This window comes from Hibiscus syriacus, unplaced genomic scaffold (genome assembly GCF_006381635.1).
Source record: "Hibiscus syriacus cultivar Baekdansim isolate YM2019G1 unplaced genomic scaffold, ASM638163v2 tig00110944_pilon, whole genome shotgun sequence".
Lineage (NCBI taxonomy): Eukaryota > Viridiplantae > Streptophyta > Magnoliopsida > Malvales > Malvaceae > Hibiscus > Hibiscus syriacus.
This window is the reverse complement of record NW_024062925.1, coordinates 647461-671198: the sequence shown is the minus strand read 5'-3', so window position 1 is coordinate 671198 and position 23738 is coordinate 647461. Positions and strand designations below refer to the sequence as shown.

Here is a 23738-nt window from a genome sequence, read left to right as displayed (position 1 = left end):
TTAAAAGGTCCAAGAAAATCCCTGTATCAATTTTGAGAGTTCATTACTTTGTTTTTAGTCAAAAAGATGAGCTACTGAAATAGACAAGGGCTTTGGTTTTATTTTCTGTTTGTTCTGACAGGAAAAAAAGAATCAGATTTCAAGCGAGTAAAACAATTTCCTTTGGTTAATTCCTTCATGGGTTTTAAAGATATTCATTTTTTCATTCGTTTGTGGTGCATGACTTAATGATTCGAGTAGTTTTGTTGAAGACATCTGTAGAAAATTGGGGTTGTTGAAGGATATCTGAAAATGATAAATGATGGGATTTCTGATTCTAATAATACTCGGTTGTTGCGTGACATTGAGGAAATAAGTAAAGCACTTAACTGGCAGAAAAAACCTTCATCGAATGCTTTGATTACCACCCCCAATGTTAGATATAAATCTGCTGGAAAAACCCATCTTTTTGAATCAAAATCAAAGCATAATTTATCTTCTTCACCATCATTGTGAAATTGGAAGAACCCCTTTAAAGCATTAACTCATATAAGGCCTCCTTGGTTCGATATTTGTTTCTTTTTCCGTGTGCTTTCTATTGAAGGCTTGCCTGCCTATTTCAATGACGAGAGTTTATGTGTGTATTGGAAGGGGGAGGAGGAACTGTTGTCTACTCATGCAGTGAGTGTCGTCAATGGAATCGTCGAATTTGAAGAGACATTAATGGTTAAATGTTGTAAGGTAGTAGAAGTGGGCCTTGTAATTCTGCTAAAGTATAAGGGTCAAGCTTTTCATAATCTGTGCGTCCGTCGGAGCTTCAGGGCATGATATGGGAGAGGATTGGATCGATCTCACGAGGCTGCTATCGAATTTTCTGTTATAGAAAAGGGTGTAGAAATGTGTCAGAATGGTCAGTCTAAGGTCGAACAAATTGTTATTCAGGCTATTGATGGCTCTGCCATTGAAACTATCGATATGGATGAGATGCTTAAAGACCGTGACACTGATATTGACGAGAAGGCAGAACATGTTTTAAATGTCTACTGCTCCAATGTTCGCACAGAGGAGGAAGGTGCAGATGAATGCATACTAGAGAAGAGTATATGCTCTAAACTAATGATCAGAGAATCGTCTGTATAGGAATCTTTATCTGCTTTGGATGAGTTCAGCGAGCATGAAAAGTTTCTGGAGGTTAAATCACATTATAAGGCTACCAATTTGACAAAGGAATCACCAAGCTTGGATGAAATTGCTGATACTGTAGTTAGTGATTTCTTAAAGATGCTGGAAATTGAACACGGTCCATTTCGCTTGAATTCTGACGATACTCTTGATTCTCTCCAAGGGAGGGCCTGTTGCGAGAATTCGAGACTGTGATTTCATCTTAGATTTCGGTGGTGGGGGAGAAGAGGACGAAATTGGATCCACCACTCCTGGTCCTTTTCGTGGTGAGGATTGTGATGATTTTGGTTTCTCTTCGGTTATTCCACCCAGCAAGGAGCAGGAGGAGGAAAGTGTGTCACTGGCAAACAAAAGATCAGTCAAAATGCTTGAATACTTGGAGACCGAAGCTTTGATGCGTGAGTGGGGCTTAGATGAGAAGGCATTTGAAGGTTCTCCTTGTGTTCGAACTGCTGGATTCGGAAGTCCAATAGAGCTTTCATCAGAACAAGTTGAATTACCTCTGTTAGGAGAAGGCTTTCGACATTTCATTCCAACAAAGGATGGAGGTGCCTTGCGTTCTATGAATCCTTCACATTTTATAAGTTGTAAAAATGTTGGGAACCTTGCCACGCAAGTATCTAGAGCTGCTGTATTTCCTGCAATACTCGACACTGATGTCATGGGGATATTACAAAACTTGGCTTCACTGGGAATCGAAAATCTATCAGTGCAGGTGAAGAAATTAATGCCCTTGGACGATATTACTGGGAAAACAATGCAACAAGTTGCACTGGAACCTGCAACTACATCCTTGAGGCCGATGTTGAAGAGGAAAAAGATGGCACTCCATTGTTCAATATCACCAAAGTCCATCTTGCAGGGTTAAATACCGAGCCCGATAAGCAGCATCATTGGGGTAGCAAAGCACAGCAACAGTCTTCGACAGGCTGGTTGCTTGCCAGTGGCACAGCTAACTCCAATAAGAAAACATTTTCGAAGTCAAAGGCAGTTGTAAGGTTCTACCCTTCAGTGATGAGAAAAATGCATGCAGAGATTATGCTGTGGAGTCTAACCATTAATGTCGACGGAACAGTTATGCGTTTGAAAGAATTGACAAATTCGGGTCCACATTCTCGAAACCATAATGTCATCTTCCTAAATCAAGTCGTCGAATTTTGTTGTAGATTGCGGATTTTGACCGTTTAACATGTATGCATGTATCAACCAATTTTTCTGCTAAAGTTGTCTGCATTTTTCTGTGCCTTTTTACTATCTTGATGCAATCACTTGGCTCACCAAGAAGTCTATAATTTTATTGACGATTTTGGATTATTATCAGAGATATTACATTAGGTGTTCAACGAACAGATCTGAACAACCTCAACCGGTTCTCCCAAGTTAAAAACAGACCCCGACTTCGTGCCGCTAACACTATATAGGATCAACTTATAATTGAAACTCAGGGTTCTGCCAAAGCTCTTGTAGTCTGGTCCTTGGATTTTCTTACAGATACTTACATGGATAGAAATGGACAGAGACTTTTTTGATATTCTACGCGGACTATGTGATCATTGCAGATTGATGTTGGCCTTCTGCAGGAGTTGGCTCTGAGATAGTAATAGTGAACAGTCGACTGATTCAAGAAGCTCTTTGGTGATTGTGGATCCCCTCGTATGTTGTGATTACGTAACTCGGATCGTCCTTATCTCTTTCGACTCTTTTCTTCACGGGGCATCCTTCGACTGAGCATCGATAGTAGTTCCTATCGATCAGACAATAAGAAATGAATACAGCAGAGATGTACAACCTTAATTTTAAAGAATAAATCCATACAAGCGTTGGCTAAAATACCTCGGATTTGGGCTGTTCTTCACCATTTTCTTCCCATATTTCCTCCATCTGTATCCATCATCGAGTATCTCGACCTCGGTTTTCGTCTTGAATGCATATCTTCCTTTGACTTCCCTCCTCTCCCTCACAGTTTCATTTTCTCCTATCAACACAGAGAAGCAAGATTCTCACTCAATGAACACATAATATAAAAATGTCAACAAGTTCCAAGTAATTTTCAATACCAGGTACTTGAAGGAGGCTGCTAGTGCCAGCAGAATCATTAATTTCATTAGCTTGATCAAAAGGAATCTGAATTGGCCCTGAGATGACAGATTCAGGATAATCCTCGAGCCAACCGTCGAAAGTCCATTCATCAGGGATCTCGAAATCGGATCGATCGACACGGTCGCTTTCCGCTGAGTCCAGCGGCCTAAAATCATCGTTAGACATCTAGATAGATAAGCCAAAAGACCTGCTGTCTAATGGTAGCAGCATACACCTATACATATATTACATTCTGCTTCATTATCTGCAAGGTGGTTTCGCCATGACCTTCCTATGACACTTGCAGGAAGCTTCAATGGTTGATGTTGAAACAACATGCCTAAATATTTGGACAAGTCAAAAGTGATTAAGACCCCCAACTATGATCAACATTATTCTGGTCTTTGGTCTTTACATTTAGTGCTAGCTGAAGTCGACTGGATATATATATATATATACATATATATATGAACAATAAGCTGACCAAACTATTCTTAAGCACGACTACATATCATGCAGGTTTATTAGGTGCTTGAAGACTTCAGCTTTTCTTGAACCCTAACTTATTTCACTATTAGGGTATAAACTATTCACATACTTGTATTTTTATACAAGTAGAGATAGGTCAAATGGAAGGGCTTAAAATTTTATAAATTTAGCTCTTCTACGTAAAATCTTGCATCCGTCTGTATAAAAAGTAAACCTACTGCAAGTTTTAAAACTCAAAAGTTTAGGTCAGTGATCACTAAATTAAACCAGGTAATAAAGTTTAATCCCATCATTAACTACCTAAATTCACCACTTATCTCACCTAATAAAAAGACTGATTGACTTTGACCATCCATGCCTCCGGAACTTTACATGAAACTTCCATTGTCACTGTAAATTTTTTCTTACTTTCCAGGCTTTAATTATAGTCAACTATATATATTTGTGGTATTAGATTATGGCTTGTGTCAAGTCATTCTATCCATGATAATCCTTTTCAATTCAACGATAAACCTGGTTCCTGGAACCCAGACTCCGGAATTTGTATAAATTTATATTACCTAGTCCACTGGGTATTATTTTGAATATATTTGAACACAAGGAGTCAATAAACAGGAAAATAATTTCAAAAAGATAATGCTGAAACCATCAATTTACTGCCCATCTTTCCATATAATGTGCATATAAAAGAATAAATTTGAGGTCCGCATTTATTTTTCTATATTCTTCACCAGGATGGAAAATTGTAGACAGAAACCTAGAAGGAATATTTTAGTAAATTACACACAAGCCACTTGATTATTAGTAAGATTATAAATGAGCCACTCAATTAATCTATTATTACAAATATTGAAATAAATCATTAGATCATTAAGTATTAGACAGTTTTCTGATGTGATCTATTTTATTCATTGAAAATATTAGATTTCACGCAGTTATAATAAAGTCACTCAATTTTCACTTCAACTAGAGACCAATGATCAAACCCTAAAACATATTTATTATTCCAAACAAACGAATCCTGAATCATTTCATGCATGCTACATGCATATGTTTATTTTTTTTTGTTGCTCTCCAGTTCTAATGCTTCGCTCTAACTAATCTAAGCCGACTCGGGTTGCACACATGGTTTTGGTGGGTGAGTCTTCCAACATGGATTTTCTATACATACAAGGACTTGAACCAGAGACATTGCTTAAGCGATATCAAGCTACTTACCCCTTAAACCAACTTTGTTGATGCATGCATAAGTTTATTTGATCAGGGAAAAATTGTGGAGAAATTTTTTTCCTGAAATATAAGAAATTATCTAAGCTTTTTAAATGTTAGTTACTATTAATATATTTAAATATAAAATACAAACAAATTGCTAAAGTATAAAACTTAAGCTTATACTATTCTTTAACAAACTAAAATTAACAGCAATATATTTCAATATATATTTTTTCTTTATATCCTTCCCTATTTGATATTTAAAAAGTTAAATACCCCTTCACTCTTTTAAAACTTTACCTTATGTGTTGTGAACTGTCAGAATCATGAGCAACCAAAATTAAAACTATAGATTAAGGATGATTCTTCTACCCTCGACGAGCACGATAAGTATTACTAACGATGAGCATCGATAATTTAATTATAAAAATTTAAATTTTTTGAGGGCTCAACGTATAAAAGTTAAATACCTATTGCCTTTTTCATTTTGATCACCATTTTTGAAATTTTATCAAACATGTCACTCAACTATTTAAATGCATTCAATTAAGCCACATGCCGTTAATATTTAACGGAGAAGCTCATGTGGTAGTTAAAATATTTGGTATAATTACACATTTGGTCACTATTACTTATATATTCTATCAATTTGGTCTTAATTTTAATAAAATTAAAATAAAAAAATATTTTATTCTATCATACATAATAATGATATATACATGGAGTATTATTTAGCCATCAACCCCGTCTTTGCCGTTATCAATTCAAGCACGATATCTTTCAACATATAAATACTAATTTAACAACAACTTTTTTTATTTACTTTAATGTAACATCTCCATTATGTACTTTATAAAAAATATTAGAAATTATACCATAAAAAATTATAACGTCATGAATACTGGGTTAGTAGTTCGGGTCAAACCGAGACCCGTAAATTGGGCCAAAGGACCCATTAGAATAGTTTGGACTTATTTAAGAAGAGAGTAGGCTTGAGTTGGGCCAAAGGGTTGGGGATGATTTTAAGTTAAAACTAAAAATAGAGGGATTAAAAGTGTAATTTACCTATAGTTTAAATTAAAAGTTGAAACCCCCTATTTTTATAAGGTTAACGTGAACTACTCTCCCTTATTTTCTCACCAAACACTCTTCTTCTTCATTCTGTCTTTTCTCTCTTCTTTTTCCATTCCAAGTTGAGATTATAGAAGTTTGAAGTGTAAGTTTGGTTAACCAAGGTAAGATTATTAATCTCCAATCTTCAAGCTTCAATTCAAGCCCTATTTCTTAAGTTTTTCACTTAGTTTCCAAAAATGGGCTTTTGAGAGGTTCAAGAGAATGGATGAATTTGGCTTTTTCTAGTGGATTTTTAAGTTATAGGAAACGTTATTAGCATTAATCCAACCACTTAGTTGAGTTAGTAACACATTTTCTTACCTTTGATTAGTGAAAGAAGTGGGAGAAAGCTCAAGAACAAGGGGAAAAGAGAAAGTTGTCTCTTGAGTGATTTGAGAGCCTTCTTAGCAACCAAGAATCAAGGTAACACATTTACAACTCCTTCATATCACTTGTGAGTTATTAGAGATGCATTATAGCTTAAGAGTTTAAGTTGAAGCATGCTGAGCAATGCCATGGTAAATCTTATGTTATAGTGTTATAGTATGTTTCAAAGCCTTCTTTATGACCCCTAAAATCAATAAAACACTTAAACACTAATTACGGACATCAATAGGACTTTTTGGGTGGCTAGACAAGTGTTTTCGTGGCAAAACAAGGTAGTTTATAACGATGGTATCCATACTGTAAGAACAATATTGATACTGTTTATCTTCTAGGTTTTAAATTAGGAAATTTTGTAGAGAGGGCATCGATACTAATTCATTAAGTACCGATACTCCCCATAGGAGTATCGATACTAGGTGATTTTTCAAAACACCAAACCAAAATTTGGTATCGATACTCAGGTAAGTATCGATACTCCAATACAAAAATATCGATACTTAGTTTAAAGTATCAATACTACTCTACTCAAATAACTTTTATCAGTTTGGGGGTATCGATTCCAGTTGGTGGGTATCAATACTAAAGGGTCAATATCGGTACCCACGAACATTTTTGGATAATTAATCCAAGGTTTAAGGGATCAGATTTGAGGTACCCCACATACTTAAAATAACATCGAATAAGACTCCAAGTGATAAAAATAATTTATATCAGAATGATAGTAACAATAATTGCTAGGATTAAATAAAACTAGCCTTGGTTGTACACTTAGGAAAACGATCATGACACCCATGTTACTTTAGAAATGATACTAGTACTGATAAATATAAACATTTTGTATATCCTTAGGTAATGTGCGAGGCACTTTAAATTGACTAACTAGGGCCGAGCCTTGACACTAACAAGGGGTGGGTTAATCGAGGGTGTTGTGTTTGATGTACAGATTTTAGGCCTCACCTCGGTAGACTAGAGGGGTACGGAGCTATGAGATGTAGAATCCTCAACCGTACCATGATGTCTACCATAGAGTAGAGAGTGCAGTATACAAGTATACTCACTATTACATTTTTACCAGTTAGCTTGAGCATTTGATAAACACTTTTAGTATTACTTAGTTGTTAGTGTGGCACTGGGCTAGTTAGCTCAACGTTTAGAATTTGCTTCCTTATGCAGGTTAGTAGAGGAGCAGTCAAAGAAGCCTCATAGCAATGAGATCCAAACCTAGTACAACAGAGTACGTCCCAAGTTCCTCTTTAGAGGGCATGTATATTTGTAGACCCCTATTTTATATATTCCAGTCATAATTATTTTGAACAATGGTCTGTATAATTTGAATTATTATTTTTGGGATTTTATGATGTATACTATATTTTATATAAAGGTGGTTGCTTTATTTTATTTTGATTATTTTCAAGAAAAAATTTCGATTAAGAAATTAAAGCAAATTTTTGGTTAGCGACTTTGGTTGTTTTGCGTGGCATTCTAGTTGATCGACTATGTGTCGTACTAGTTAAGGGTGTTACATTTAGTGGTATCAAAACGCCAGGTTTATACGTTCCTAAGGCCTGCGGGTTAGAGTCAGTAAAAGTCTATGAGTATACATGCTTCTAGGGATGTTAAGAGTACTTCTGCGTTTGGAATAGTGATAGTAACTTCTTGTTATTCTTTAAATTTCAGAGTTTTAACTATGGATGAGAGCCCTAGCCATAGTCAAGAGGGTAGATTCGAGAATAGGGCTTCATTACCGGGTGATTTGGGCGATGATTTCGTCCCAGAAATAGAGTTTGAGGAGCCCAGGGACACGTGAGTTGAGGAGGTGACCTTATTTAGGGAGATGACTGCTATCCTAAGGTGCATAGCTAGAACCCTTCCCAGGATACCTGCTACCCCACCCACCCAGCCAACTCTGCCAGCCCCTCCCGTTGTAACACACCAGGAGTCCCCAGTTGAGAGGATTTGGAGGTATCAGACTAAAAACTTTTTTAGATCAGTAGACAATAACCCCATAGCATCCGATCAGTGGCTAAGAGAAACTATTAGGACCCTTCGTCAGCTACACCTCACTCTTGAGGGTATGCTAGAATGCGTCATCTCCTTGTTGAAGGGTGACTCTATCAACTGGTGAGTGGCAGTTGAGATACCGATGGAGCCCAAATGACCCAGCTAAGAGCACTTCTTGGAGGAGTTTCGCTAGAAGTGTATAGGAGAGGCGCACATGGATGACTTGAGAGATCAATTTTTTACAGATGACTAAGGGGTTCGTTCTATGTTTGAGTATGAGGTGGAGTTCTTTCGACTTAGTCGGTATGCACCAGAGTTAGTGTCATCGGAGCATTTTTTCTGTAGAAGTTCGGGGAGGGTCTCCGTCAGGATATTCTCACTCATTTATCCGCCAATCCAACCAGAATTTTTACAAAGCTAGTCTGCAAGGAAAAGACATTAAAGATAGTTTTGGGGAGAGGAGATGTAATTGTGAGTACTACTTTCGGGCAAGATAGGGGAGCAGCGGAGTCGTTTAGACCACTATATTTGGTATAATTACACATTTGGTCACTATTACTTATATATTCTATCAATTTGGTCTTAATTTTAATAAAATTAAAATAAAAAAGAATATATTTTATTCTATCATATATAATAATGATATATAAATGGAGTATTATTTAGCCATTAACCCCCGTCTTTACCGTTATCAATTCAAGCACTATATCTTTCAACATATAAATAACAATTCAACAACAACTTTTATATATACTTTAATGTAATATGTCCATTCTTTACTTTATAAATTATTAGAAATTATACCATCAAAAAATCTGTAACATCACTAATACTGGGTTAGTAGTTCGGGTTAATCCGAGACCCATAAATTGGGCCAAAGGACCCATTAGAATAGTTTGGACTTATTTAAGAAGAGAGTAGGCTTGAGTTGGGCCAAAGGGTTGGGGATTATTTTAAGTTGAAACTAAAAGCAGAGGGATTAAAAGTGTAATTTACCTATAGTTTAAATTAAAAGTTAAAACCCCCTATTTTATATGGTTAACGTGAACTACTCTCCCTTATTTTGTCACCAAACACTCTTCTTCTTTATTCTATCTTTTCTCTTTTCTTTTTCCTTTCCAAGTTGAGATTATAGAAGTTTCAAGTGTAAGTTTGGTTAACCAAGGTAAGATTATTAATCTCCACTCTTCAAGCTTCAATTCAAACCCTATTTCTCAAGTTTTTCACTTAGTTTCCAAAAATGGGCTTTTGAGAGGTTCAAGAGAATAGATGAATTTGGCTTGTTCTAGTGGATTTTAAAGTTATAGGAAACGTTATTAGCATTAATCCAACCACTTAGTCGAGTTAGTAACAACTTTTCTTACCTTTTATTAGTGAAAGAAGTGGGAGAAAGCTCAAGAGAAAGGGGATAAAAGAAAGTTTCATCTTGAGTGATTTGAGAGAGTTTTTAGCAACCAAGAATCAAGGTAACACATTCACAACTCCTTCATATCACTTGTGAGTCATTAGAAATGCATTCTAGCTTAAGAGATTAAGTTGAAGCATGTTGAGCAATGCCTTTGTAAATCTTATGTTATAGTGTTATAGTATGTTTCAAAGCCTTCTTTATGACCCCTAAAATTAATAAAACACTTAAACACTAATTGGGGACATTAATAGGACATTTTGGGTGGCTAGACAAGTATTTTCGTGGCAAAACAAGGTATTTTATAGTGATGGTATCCATACAGTAAGAACAATGTAATGCCATAAATATTGTATAAGGGACTTTATTAAAAAGATTTCAATTTTGGGGATATAATTGAATAAATGCTAAAAGATGAGAAAATGATTGAGAATAGTGTTTTGAACTAAATTGTATAGAAAGATGAATAAAGAGGGCACATTGGTTTTTTTGGAGGGAAATTAAAATATATCCCTATTAGGGATTTAAAAAGGCGCAAAGAGGAAAGTTGATATATCTCTCTTTTCTCTTCTTCCCCGTGGACAAACTCTCCTCATAGAAAATGTGAGATTTTAATTTGATGGTTTATCCTTTTATTTTTGGTTAGTTATTGAAGTCTATAGCATGATAGAAGCTTAAGGAAGGATTAATGGGATTAAAACTATGAGATAAAGGAAATATTAGAGATTTAATAAAATGGGTTTTTAAATGATATGTTAATGTATGAGTGTTTATTGAGGTTTATTGGTAAAACTGACTTGTCATAGAGGTAAATGAAAGATTAGAAGCATTGGATGAGTGTAAAAACAAGTTATAAATTTTGGTGTGATTCTTAGAATCAAATGATCTTGAGGGATACTAGATGTTTTAAGTAATTAAATGAAGGAAAGTTTGTATGGATAAATAGAGAAGAGTTAAGTAGCATTGTTGGGTGTAAATATAAAGAAATTTGGCTCCATTTGGCTAATAATCTGGTTAAAAACTCTAAAATCTGGGCAAAGGTATCGGTACTCATAGAACAATACCAATCCTATAGGCTAAAATGGGATGAATTAGCTGAGTAGTATCGATACTGATTGAATCAATATCGATACCGATGAGATAATATCGATACGATAGTAAGGGTATCGATACCAAGCAACATCGAATCTAAAATTTGTATTGATACCAGAAGGGGGTATCGGTACCATAATATGGTAGTATCGATACCATGGTAAGGGTATCAATACTAGGCAATATCGAACTTAAAATTGGCATCGATACCGAAAGGGGGTATCGATACCATAGTATAGAAGTATCGGTACCAGGGTAGTAGTATCGATACTATGGAGCCAGAAATGTTAAAAATAAGCTGATATTGGTAGAGAAAGTTAATGATAAGTTATACTGAGTAATGTTTAACTATAATTATTAGGAAATATACTAACAATTAATATTGTACTTGTCTTTGTTGGATGCTTGAGTAGATCGAGATAAATCTCCCGAGTCAAGCAAAACAAAAGGGAAAAGATAAAGTAGCTGAGTAGTCAGAATTGCATTTTGAATATAATAACGAGACATGCCAGGTGAGTGCATTTAATTGTGTAATTATATGATGTACTAATCATATATGTATAACAGTTTAAATATATATGTGGTTATTACCAAATAGGTACTATGTGTGCATTTCATGAAATTCATCCTATGTGGATGAATAACCGTTTCGGCACTAAGTGTGCATTTCACGGAATTCATCCTATGTGGATGAATAACCGTTTCAGCACTAAGTGTGCATTTTACAGAATTCATTCTATGTGGATGAATAACCATTTCGACACTGTGTACATTTCACTGGTGCAAATCCACATAATTCATCATGAGTTGATGAATAACCGTACATGCACTATGTGTGCAAATCTATGGAATTCAACATTAGTTGATGAATAACCGTACAAACACTATGTGCGCAAATCCACGTAATTCATCATGTGTTGATGAATAACCATACATGCACTATGTGTGCAAATCCATAGAATTTATCATTAGTTGATGAATAACCGTACATGCACTATGTGTACAAATCTACAGAATTCATCATGTGTTGATGAATAACCGTACATGCACTATGTGTGCAAATCCATGGAATTCATCATGAGTTGATGAATAACCGTACAAGCACTATGTGTGCAAATCCACGGAATTCATCATTAGTTGATGAATAACCGTACAAGCACGAGGTGTGCAACCCAAAGAATTCATCGTGAGTTGATGAACTATCGTATAGGCACTACGTGTGCATTTTAATAATTGAATATGAATAAGAAATAGGTAAATTACCATGTTAGCACTAAGGGTGCAAATGTATAAGGGTTATAATAAATTAAAAAGAGTTAATTGATATTATATATAAGTATCCAAAATAAAAGATTAGTGGCCTAGCTGTGCATTTAATAGAAAGGTGTCAATTATGCCAGTTAGATGAAAGGTTAAATACCTTTGAGTAAAAGATTAATAGCCTAGCTGTGCATTTGACAGAAAGCTGTCAATTATGCCAGTTAGATGAAAAGTTAAATACCTTTGAGTAAAAGATTAATAGCTAGTTGTGCCTTTGACAGAAAGGTGTCAATCATTCCAGTTAGATAAAAGGTTAAATGCCTTTAAGTAAAAGACTTGATGTATAACAATGTATAATAGTGTATAAAAGTCATGAAAGGGTGCCATAAATGAAATGTATAATAGCGTATAAAAGGGCATGGAGGGATGCCATAATTAAAATGCATAATGATGCATTATAAGTATGAATGGATGCTTTCAATGAAAATATATATTAATAACTAAAGAGATAAAAGTGAAAAAGAAAATATAAAGAAAGATAGATATAAAGAAAATTAGGTATGCTAGGCATACTAAAAATAATTAAGATAATTGTGAATGGAATACTGTTTAACTGAGAAGGATTATAGGATCCTTAAAGAATATCGATTTAGTATGAACTAAATAAATACGACGTAATTATGTATATATATAGATTACTTTACAATATTATGTCTCACTAAGTAAATACTTAACGTGTGTTGCTTCCACGCGTAGGTAAAAAAAGAAACAAATCAAATAAGGAGTGCAACAGTAGCAACATATATCATCAGTTAAGGTTGATCCTCATCAGTAAGGTAGGACAATCATGTTTATTTTGAACATTTACTGGCATGTAATCGGAATTAAAATGCTATTGAATGTATATAAAGTGGATTTTTGGTAGTATACTTCGATGACTGTTTATGATTGTACTGAAATGTTTTAATTTAAAATTTTAAGGGTTTTCAAAAGACAAAATGTTTTAAAAGTGATGTGACATTCATATCTCGTATATGGAAAGATATACGGGAGATGAATGTTACATTTATTGGTATCAGAGCTACATGTTTAGCCGATTCTCGACCAAAACAAATGTTTTTTATGTAAAAAGGATTACAAGCCATTAAGATTTTCAAAGTTACTGATATGGTATCAATTAGAGAGTGATTGATATCACTCCTTATTAGCTTTATTGTTATTCTTATGTATGTCCTAATAGATGTCCGAAACTAAGGGCAAAAGTAAGAAAGTAGATGATATTGAAAAGAAGGTCGAGATAAAAATCGACCCAAGAGAATTCGACATGATTTTAGTATCATGCCAAAAAAGAGTAGAAGTTGATAGGGATTTTCCTCCATTCTGTGGAAGAAATACCCCAGTGTTTAATGATGATCCTATATTTGGGGAATCTATTAAAAAATTTGAATGGTTTACAAGAGAAGTTGAATCAGATGAGGATCTAGAGGAGATTCTGAATATAGTGATGATTTCGAAATTTCTTCATGTAAGCTTAATTAATTGAGAAATATTTAAGTGAAACATTAAATTGTTCAAAGTGATGTTAATTTGAGTAAGGGAAAGGAGTAAGCTGTAAACACATTGACCGCTAAAAGTCTATAGAAAGATGAATTATTAGTGAATCAAGTGATTATGAGTTTGTTTAAGAGTAAAATTTGTTACTAGTGTAATTTTTGCATTAATTGCTATGAGGTTATTACTACCAAGACGTCAAGTCTTCTAATTTAATGATGTGGATAATTAGACTTTTATAGTCGAGAGAGAAAATGTTTCAATTTCTCGAGAATATTTTAAATAGATCTGGAAAGTTACACAAATTTTCTCAAGACGGAAATGAAAGATTTTAAAATAAAAGTATTCTATTTAACTTAATGTCGAGTGAGATGATAGTAGTAAACCCTAGTGGGTCATAGTACAAAGATGAGTGGAATAAATAATAAACAATTGATAAAGATTCCAGGGGCTATGTTCCTAGTGAACCTGATGAAATTATCATTTGATGAGTTAAAATCATATTGAATATAAGTTGTTTGTATTCAAATATGATTAATTCAGAAAGATGCAGAGGATATGAAAATTATAGTTTTTTAATGAGAAAGTAAAATCATTGCTCAAGGTGATATCGATAAAGATTGTGAAGAAAATGATGTAAGAAATATATATATAGCTTTTATAGCTAATGTGATAGATACTCAAATAATTAAAGTAGAAGTATTTGATAATTTCAAAAAAAATTGGAAATTTATAGATGTCTTTTCAGGTAAATTTATTGAGTTAGCTTCATATCGAAAGGTGGAATTCAAGGTTAATAGTTACTAAGGTATTGAACATGTTTCTATGATTTAGTATTAAATGACTTAAGTGAGTCAAGAGAATTAAAGACTCAATTATAAGAGTTGATTGATCAATGTTTTATCAACTTGAGTATTTCATCTTGGGAAGTATGTGTGTTATTAGAGAAAAGAAAGATAAATCTATGTGGTTATACATAGATTTTGACAGTTAAATAAGATTCTTTGAGAGAAGAACTTATTTGCCAAACTATTCAAATGTGAAACTTTGGTTAGCAAAGATGGTTTTCTTTAACCATGTTGTTTCGACATAAGATATAAGAGTAGATCTTAAGAAAAACTCATGTTGTAGTAAATTGAAAACTCCCAAAGAATGATCCTGAAGTTGGGATTTCTTTGGGGCTTGCTATTTAATATCGAAGGTTATTGAAAAACTTTTTGACGTTAGCTTTTCTGTTAACCAAGTTTTAAGGAAAAATATGTCTTTTTGTAGAACGAAAAAGGATCAGGAGAGTTTTGAAATACTAAAGAGGATTGTAACAGAGGTACCAATGTTTATACAACTGGAGTTGGTAAATATTATGTAGTTTTTACTAATGCATCTATCAACGGGTAAGGAAGTGTGCTTATGCACAAAGGTAAGGTTGTGGTATATCCGTCAATACAGTTAAAGACTCACAATAGGAATTATATACGAATGCATTAGAGTCGACCGTAGTCAAATGTCTTAAAAGATTTGACGTTATAATTTATATAGTGAGCGATACTATCGTTGTTCTAATTACAAAAGTCTTATACTGATATAAAGACAAAAGTGAGTAAGTAACAAAAAAGTGGTAAAGTTTTTTTAAAGTATCACTTTGGAAGTAAGTATTGCGGTTGCGACTAGGTTGAGAATTATTGAACCTTAATAGATTTTATCAGTTAACTGAAAAAGAACCAATACATACTGGATTAGAGAAATCCAGAAATCACGTAACCAAAACGATTCCTCTAGTTGTAGTAGTGTGGTAAACGCACAAAGTTTTTTTAAAATTCGAGGACGAATTTTCTTAAGGGGAGAATTGTAATGCCCTAAATATTGTATAAGGGATTTCATTGAAAAGATTTTAATTTTGGGGATTTAATTGAATAAATGCTAAAAGATGGGAAAATGATTAGGAATAGTATTTTGAACTAAATTGTATAGAAGATGAATACAGAGGGCACTTTGGTCTTTTAGGAGGGAAATTAAAATATATCTCTATTAGGGATTTAAAAAGGGGGAAAAGAGGAAAGTTGATATATCTCTCTTTTATCTTCTTCCTCGCGGACAAGTTCTCCCCATAGCAAAGGTGAGCTTTTAATTTGATGGTTTATCCTTTTATTTTTGGTTAGTTATTGAAGCCTTGAGCATGATAGAAGCTTAAGGAAGGATTAGATGGGATTAAAACTATGAGATAAGGGAAATATTAGAGATTTAAGAAAATGAGTTTTTAAATGATATGCTAATATATGAGTGTTTATTGAGGTTTATTGGTAAAATTGACTTGTCATAGAGGTAAATGAAAGATTAGAAGCATTGGATGAGTGTAAAAACAAGTTATAAATTTTGGTATGATTCTTAGAATCAAATGCTCTTGAGGGATACTAGATGTTTTAAGTAACTAAATGAAGGAAAGTTTGTATGGATAAGTAGAGAAGAGTTAAGTAGCATTGTTGGGTGTAAATATAAAGAAATTTGGCTAATAATCGGGTTAAAAACTAGAAAATATGGGCAAAGATATCGTTACTGATAGAACATTACTAATACTATAAGATAAAATGGGATGAATTATCTGAGTAGTATCGATACTTATTCAATTATTATCGATACCACAAGATAGTATCGATACCATGGTAAGGGTATCGATACCAAGCTACATCAAATCTAAAATTGGTATCGATACTGGAAGGGGGTATCGGTACCATAATATGGTAGTATCGATACCATGGTAAGGGTATCGATACCAGGCAACATCGAACCTAAAACTAGTATCGATATCGGAATGGGGTATCGGTACCATAGTATAGAAGTATCAGTACCAGGGTAGTAGTATCGATACTATGGAGCCAGAAATGTTAAAAATAGGCTGATATTGGTAGAGAAAGTCAATGATAGGTTATATTGAGTATTTTTTAAGTATAATTGTTAGGAAATATACTAACAATTAATATTATACATGTCTTTGTTGGATGCTTGAGTAGATCGAGATCAAGCTCCCGAGTCAAGCAAAACAAAAGGGCAAAGATAAAGTAACTAAGTAGTCAAAATTTCGTTTTGAATATAATAGGGAGGCATGCTAGGTGAGTGTATTTAATTGTGTAATTATATGATGTACTAATCATATATGTATGACTGTTTAAATATATATGTGATGATTACCAAATAGGCACTAAGTGTGAATTTCACTTAATTCATCCTATGTGGATGAATAACCGTTTCGGCACTAAGTGTGCATTTCACTGAATTCATCCTATATGGATGAATAACCATTTCAGAACTAAGTGTGCACTTCACAGAATTCATCCTATGTGGATGAATAACCGTTTCGGCACTAAGTGTGCATTTCACGGAATTCATCCTATGTGGATGAATAACCGTTTCGGCACTAAGTGTGAATTTCACGAAATTCATCCAATGTGGATGAATATCTGTTTCGACACTAAGTGTTCATTTCACTGAATTCATCCTATGTGGATGAATAACCATACAGGCACTATGTGTGCATATCTACGGGATTCATCATGAGTTGATGAATAACTGTACATGCACTATGTGTGCAAATCCACGAATTCATCATGAGTTGATGAATAACCGTACATGTACTATGTGTGCAAATCCACAAAATTCATCAATAGTTGATGAATAACCGTACATGCACGAGGTGTGTAACCCACAAAATTCATCATGAGTTGATGAACTATCGTATAGGCACTACGTGTGCATCTTAATAATTGAACATGAATAAGAAGTAGGTGAATTACCATGTTATCACTAAGGTTGCAAATGTATAAGGGTTATAATAAATTAAAAAGAGTTTATTGATATTATATATAAGTATTATTGTATAAATTATTCAAAAATAAAAGATTAATGGCGTAGCTATGCATTTGACAGAAAGGTGTTAATTATGCCAGTTAGATGAAAGGTTAAATACCTTTGAGTAAAAGATTAATAGCCTTGTTGTGCATTTGACAGAAAAGTGTCAATTATGCCAGTTAGATGAAAAGTTAAATACCTTTGAGTAAAAGATTAATAGCTAGCGGTGCTTTTGACAGAAAGGTGTCAATCATGCCAGTTAGATGAAAGGTTAAATGCCTTTAAGTAAAATACTAAATGTAGAACAATGTATAATAGTGTATAAATGGCATGAAAGGATGACATAAATGAAATGTATAATAGCGTATAAAAGGGCATGAAGGGATGCCATAATTAAAATGCATAATGATGCATTATAAGTATGAATGGATGCTCTCAATGAAAATATAGAATAATGACTAAAGAGATAAAAGTAAAAAAAAAAATATAAAGAAAGATAGGTATGCTAGGCATACTAAAAATAATTAAGATAATTGTGAATGAAATACGATTTAACTGAGGAGGATTATAGGATCCTTAAAGAATATACGATTTAGTATGAACTAATTAAATACGATGTAATTATGTATAAAGATTACTTTAAAATATTATGTCTCACTAAGTAAATACTTAACGTGTGTTGTTTCCGCGCTTAGGTAAAAGTAGAAACAAATCAAATAAGGAGTGCAGCAGTAGCAACATATATCATCAGTTAAGGTTGACCCTCATCAGTAACGGTAGGACAATCATGTTTATTTTGAACATTTACTATCATGTAATCGAAATTAAAGAAAAATGCTAGAATGTATATAAAGTGGAATTTTGGTAGTATAGATCGATGATTGTTTATGATTGTACTGAAATATTTTAATTTTAATTTTTGATTTTTTAAGGGTTTTCAAAAGACAAAATATTTTAAAAGTGATGTGAAATTTATATCTCTTATACAGAAAGATATATGGGAGATGAGTGTTACATTTAATATCGATATTGTTTATCTTCTAGGCTTTAAATTAGGAAATTTAATAGAGAGGGTATCGATACTTATTCATTAGGTATCGATACTCCCCATAGGAGTATCGATACTGGGTGATTTTTCAAAACACCGAACCAAAATTTGGTATCGATACTCAGGTAAGTATCGATACTCCAGTAAAAACTATCGATACTTAGTTTAAAGTATCAATACTACTCTACTCAAATAACTTTTATCAGTCTGGGGGTATCGATACCAGCCAGTGGGTATCGATTCTGAAGGGTCAATATCGGTACCCACAAACATTTTTGGATAATTAATCCAAGATTTAAGGGATCATATTTGAGGTACCCCACATATTCAAAATAACATCGAATAAGACTCCAAGTGATAACAATAATTTATATAAAAATGATAGTAACAATAATTGCTAGTATTAAGTAAAACTAGCCTTGGTTGTTGTTAAAAACATTTTGATGTTTCGATATAACAAATTAAGTGTTATTGAATTTTAAGATTTTATAATCATTTTAAAGTATATTCGATTAAATTATTCAAATATAAAAACAATTACTCCAAGTTTTTCAAAGGTCAATTTCAAACCTTACTAACGTGTAAAATTGTGTTTTAAACTTTAAATATTTTTGAAACAATTTTTACAAAGTATTTCGAACCAAAATTGACCAAAAATCAATTTAATATAGGGATGTACCGATGCACTATTTGATTTATCGATGCATACCCTAATTCAAATGCATTTTGTGTACCGATGCACATCCATGCATCGATGCACTCATGATTTTATTGAAACATTGAATGTATTTTATGTACCGATGCACAGACCATGCATCGATGTACTCATGGCTCTTTTGAAACATTGAATATAATTAGTGTACTGATACACCCCAAGTATACCGATGCACTAGGTCTTATAACGGTCGAAATATTTGAATTTTACACATAGTGTACCGATGCACCCTTAAGTGTTAACCGATGCACCTATGCTCGCAACCACATTTTTAAATGATAAATACACAATAACAACTCTATTGACTTCACCAATGATCCCCAATGTTCAGAAGTGATTCAAGGTGAATTTAAACAAGCCGAGGAGCCATTGATCAATAAAAATTGTGAGAGAAACAAAGAGAAAGCCTTAAACATCAAGTTTGAGCAAATTCAAGCCAATTTTCCTTTCAATATTCATTTTGCTTTCAAGAACACCCTTTGTACTCAATTGCATTATTCTTGAGTGTTCTTTCTTTGTTCTATAATTGTGCAAACATCTTGCCTTGTGAGGTTTTCTGTAAGTTTGCGAAATTTGTATTGTTCTCTTTGGGAGAGAGTGTTCTCAAGAATTTGGGATATAGTTCTTGAGGGATTTGTAAGGTTACTCTTTGTCCTCAAAAGAAAGACAAATTAGTGAATTTATGGAAAATCCTTAGTGTGAATAGCTAAGGTAGTGGACGTAGACTTTGGTTGAGAAAGTTGAACCACTCTAAATCACTGTACAATTATTTTTTATTTTCTGCAAAAGTTTCCACCAAAATTTTTATTGCCAATTCACCCCCTCTAGGCTATTTCATCGATCGATTAACTCAAAATTTGGTATCAAAGCCTCACTCATTTGACGATTTAATTGCCTCTTGAGTCGATTCGGGAAGAATTATATCGATATTCAAGTCATCAATGGCCCCTGCTTCGAACGCCAACTTCGGTCTTGATTCAATGCCCGTCAACAAGCCTTCTTTTTTCAATGGAGCTAATTATGCTTATTGGAAGAATAAAATGAGATATTTCATTCAAGCAAGTGACATGGGAGCATGAAATATCATAGAAGATAGATACATCATACATTCCACTCATTCAAGATTGTGGAGTGAAGGAGAGATAAGAATGTTTCAGCTCAACTCAAAGTCTATCCATATTATTTTTTGTGCTCTTGGACCAGATGAATACAGGAGATTTTCATCTTGCACAACAGCCAAGGAGATATGGGATAAACTACAAGTCACTCATGAAGACACAAACGAGGTAAAAGAATCTAAAATTAGTCTTCTAACTCATAGCAATGAAAATTTCAGAATAAAACCAGATGAAGATATCAAAGCTATGACGGATAGATTTTCCACGATTGTCAATGGTCTCAAATCATATGGAGAGATCATTCCAAATGAGAAGCTTGTGAGGAAGTTAGTTTACTCTCTTCCAAAATCTTGGCAATCAAAGAAGGCGACGATCATCGAGGCTAAAAACTTAAAATCCTTGACCATCGATGAGCTTATTGGTTCTCCTCAAGCATGAAATGATGTTTCAAGATGAGGTAGACCTCGAGAAAAGGGATGAGCCAAAGAAGGAGATGGAGAAGAAGAAGAATGTTGGAGTTGCTCTTAAATCCACAAAAGATGAGAGTGATTATGATGAAGATAACGAGAAAATGGCATTATTTGCCAAAAGGTTCAGAAAACTAAAGAAGCCCAATAGAGGAAGAAAATTCAAACGAAATGAAGGCTTCAAAAATAAACCAAAGGAGAAAGAGCCGATCATTTGCTACGAATGCAAAAAGTCAGGGCATGTCAAATACGATTACCCATAATTTAAGAAAAAGGGTCAATCCAAGAAGAAGCATAAGGCACACGTGTCTACATGGAGCGATGATGAAGCTTCCGATGAAGAGGAACAAGAAATAGAAAACTTGTGCTTGATGGCTTTCGGGGAGGATTCTCAGGTAACCTCTAGATCATTTAATTTTGAATATTATTCTTTTGATGAGCTGTTAGAGGAATATACTGGGTTGGCTTCTGATTATGAGAAATTATTTTTAAAATACAAAAATGATATTTCAAAATTGAAAAATGAAAATAATCTCATATCCAAGACCAACATTGTTCTTGAAAGTAAGGTCAAAGAATTGGAAATCAAATTAGATGAATTTGAAAAGAAAAATACTGATTTGCATAACCTACTTTCAAGAGTGAATGATGATCATCAAAAGAAAATTGATGATCTTAAAGCTTCTTTTGATAAAGTTTGAACAAAACATTTTGAAAATGGAGAAAGTTCAAAATCCAACTTTGTTAGAAAAAGTTTTAAAAACTACAATCATAGAGGTCCCCGAAGAACCTCTAATGGAAAAATCATTAGAAGTATAGGGGTTCCTAAAGAACTCATTACTATTAAAGATAAGAATATCCTACACAAGTGGATACCCAAGGGACTAGAATTTTAGAAACTAATGAATATGAACCCAAAAGAAATTGGGTACCAAAAATAAAAAATTAATCTATGTTTGTAGGGAAAGGAGCATTGCTACAAGGCACGAAAAACAAGTTAAAACTCATGGAACATTAATAGTGGATGCTTAAGACATATGACCGGAGACAAGAGCCAGTTCATCGAGCTTAACAACAAAAATAGAGGAGATGTGACCTTTGGTGATAATTCAAAAGGTTACATTGAAGGTATATGTACTATAGGTAATACCTCTTCCATACAAATTAAAAGATGTTTTATATGTGAATGGGTTAAAGCATAATCTATTGAGTATTAGTCAATTTTGTGATAAAGGATACAATGTCTTATTTGAAACAAATGATTGTAAAGTCATTGACATTGCATCTAATCGGATTATGCTTATTGATCATAGAATAGGAAACATTTACATGGTGCATCTAGATTCAATAAATGTGTCTAATTTATGCCTAGTTGCTAAGGATGAACATGATAGTTGGTTATGGCATAGGAGACTAGGACACACTAGCATGAGTGTTTTACAAAGACTAATTCAATGAGATTTAGTAAGAGGGCTGCCAAAGCTAAAATTTGATAAAGATAAAATCTGTGATGCTTGTGCTAAAGGAAAACATCAAAGATCTTCCTTTAAGTCCATTAATGTATCAACTAGTAGAATATTACAATTGATCCATATAGATCTTTTTGGACCAATTAGGACTGTTAGCTTGGGTGGAAAACAATATTGTTTTGTATTGGTAGATGATTATTCTAGATATACTTGGGTTCTATTCTTAAGTACTAAAGATGAAACATTAGAAAAATTCATCACGTTTTCAAAAGTAATCCAAAATGAAAAAAATGTTACTCCATAACTAGTGTTAGGAGTGATCATGGTACTGAATTTGAAAATCTTGGATTTACTAATGTTTGTAATTCTAATGGTATTAGCCATATTTTTTCAACACCTAGAACCCCTCAATAAAATGGAGTTGTTGAGAGGAAAAATCGAACTTTAGAAGAATGGTTAGAACCATGCTTTGTGAAAACAATTTGCCAAAATGTTTTTGGGCGGAAGCCACAAATACTGTTTGTTATGTTATAAACCGAGTAATGATTAGGCCAATTTTAAAGAAAACTCCATATGAACTTTTCAAAAATAAAAATCCTAACATTAGTTATTTTCATCCTTTTAGATGTAAATGTTTTGTTTTAAACAACGATAAAGAAAATCTTGGCAAATTTGATGCTAAAAGTGATGAAAGAATTTTTCTGGGTTATTCCTTAAATTCTAAAGCTTATCGAGTATTTAATAAAAGAACTTTAGTGGTAGAAGAGTCTATACATGTTGTTTTTAATGATAATCCCCTTCAAGGAAGGATTCTTGTGTTAATGATGATGTAATTATTATAAAAGCAAATGACGTTAGATATGACGTTGGAGAACCATCATCAAAGGAAGAAACGAAAGATGAGGAAACTCACGATGTTCTCGAGAATCCAACCATTGAAGAAAGGGAAGTCTCTTACCCAAGATAATACAACTATGTCAAGGATGGTAAGATAATAGGTGATCCATCCAAAGGGGTAACAACCCGATCTTCTCTTAGAAATATATGTAATTATGTTGCATTTATCTCATGCATAGAGCCTAAGAATATCAAAGAAGCATTAGATGATGAACATTGGATTATGGCTATGCAAGAAGAGTTAAATCAATTTGAAAGAAGTAAAGTATGGACATTAGTTGAAAGGCCTAGTAATAAATCTACTGTAGGTACTAAATGGGTATTTAGGAATAAGCTTGATGAAAGTGGTAATATAGTGAGAAATAAGGCTAGACTTGTTGCTCAAGGCTATACTCAAGAAGAGGGCATATACTATGATGAAACATACGCTCCCG

The 23738-nt window shown here is 33.5% G+C and overlaps 1 protein-coding gene and 1 pseudogene across 1 annotated transcript; one reads left to right on the top strand and one right to left on the bottom strand.

Annotated features, from left to right (window-relative positions):
* The first annotated feature begins 259 nt into the window (after nucleotides 1–259).
* LOC120147873 lies at nucleotides 260–20639 on the top strand (annotated as a pseudogene).
* On the bottom strand, nucleotides 2445–3543 carry LOC120147872 (probable WRKY transcription factor 50). The gene is made up of 3 exons (XM_039161132.1): nucleotides 3219–3543; nucleotides 2995–3136; nucleotides 2445–2905 (listed from the first exon to the last, which is right to left on the bottom strand). The coding sequence occupies exons 1-3, from the start codon at nucleotides 3424–3426 to the stop codon at nucleotides 2782–2784; spliced, it is 474 nt and encodes a 157-aa protein (XP_039017063.1). The 5' UTR covers nucleotides 3427–3543; the 3' UTR covers nucleotides 2445–2781.
* Nucleotides 20640–23738: the final 3099 nt, after the last annotated feature.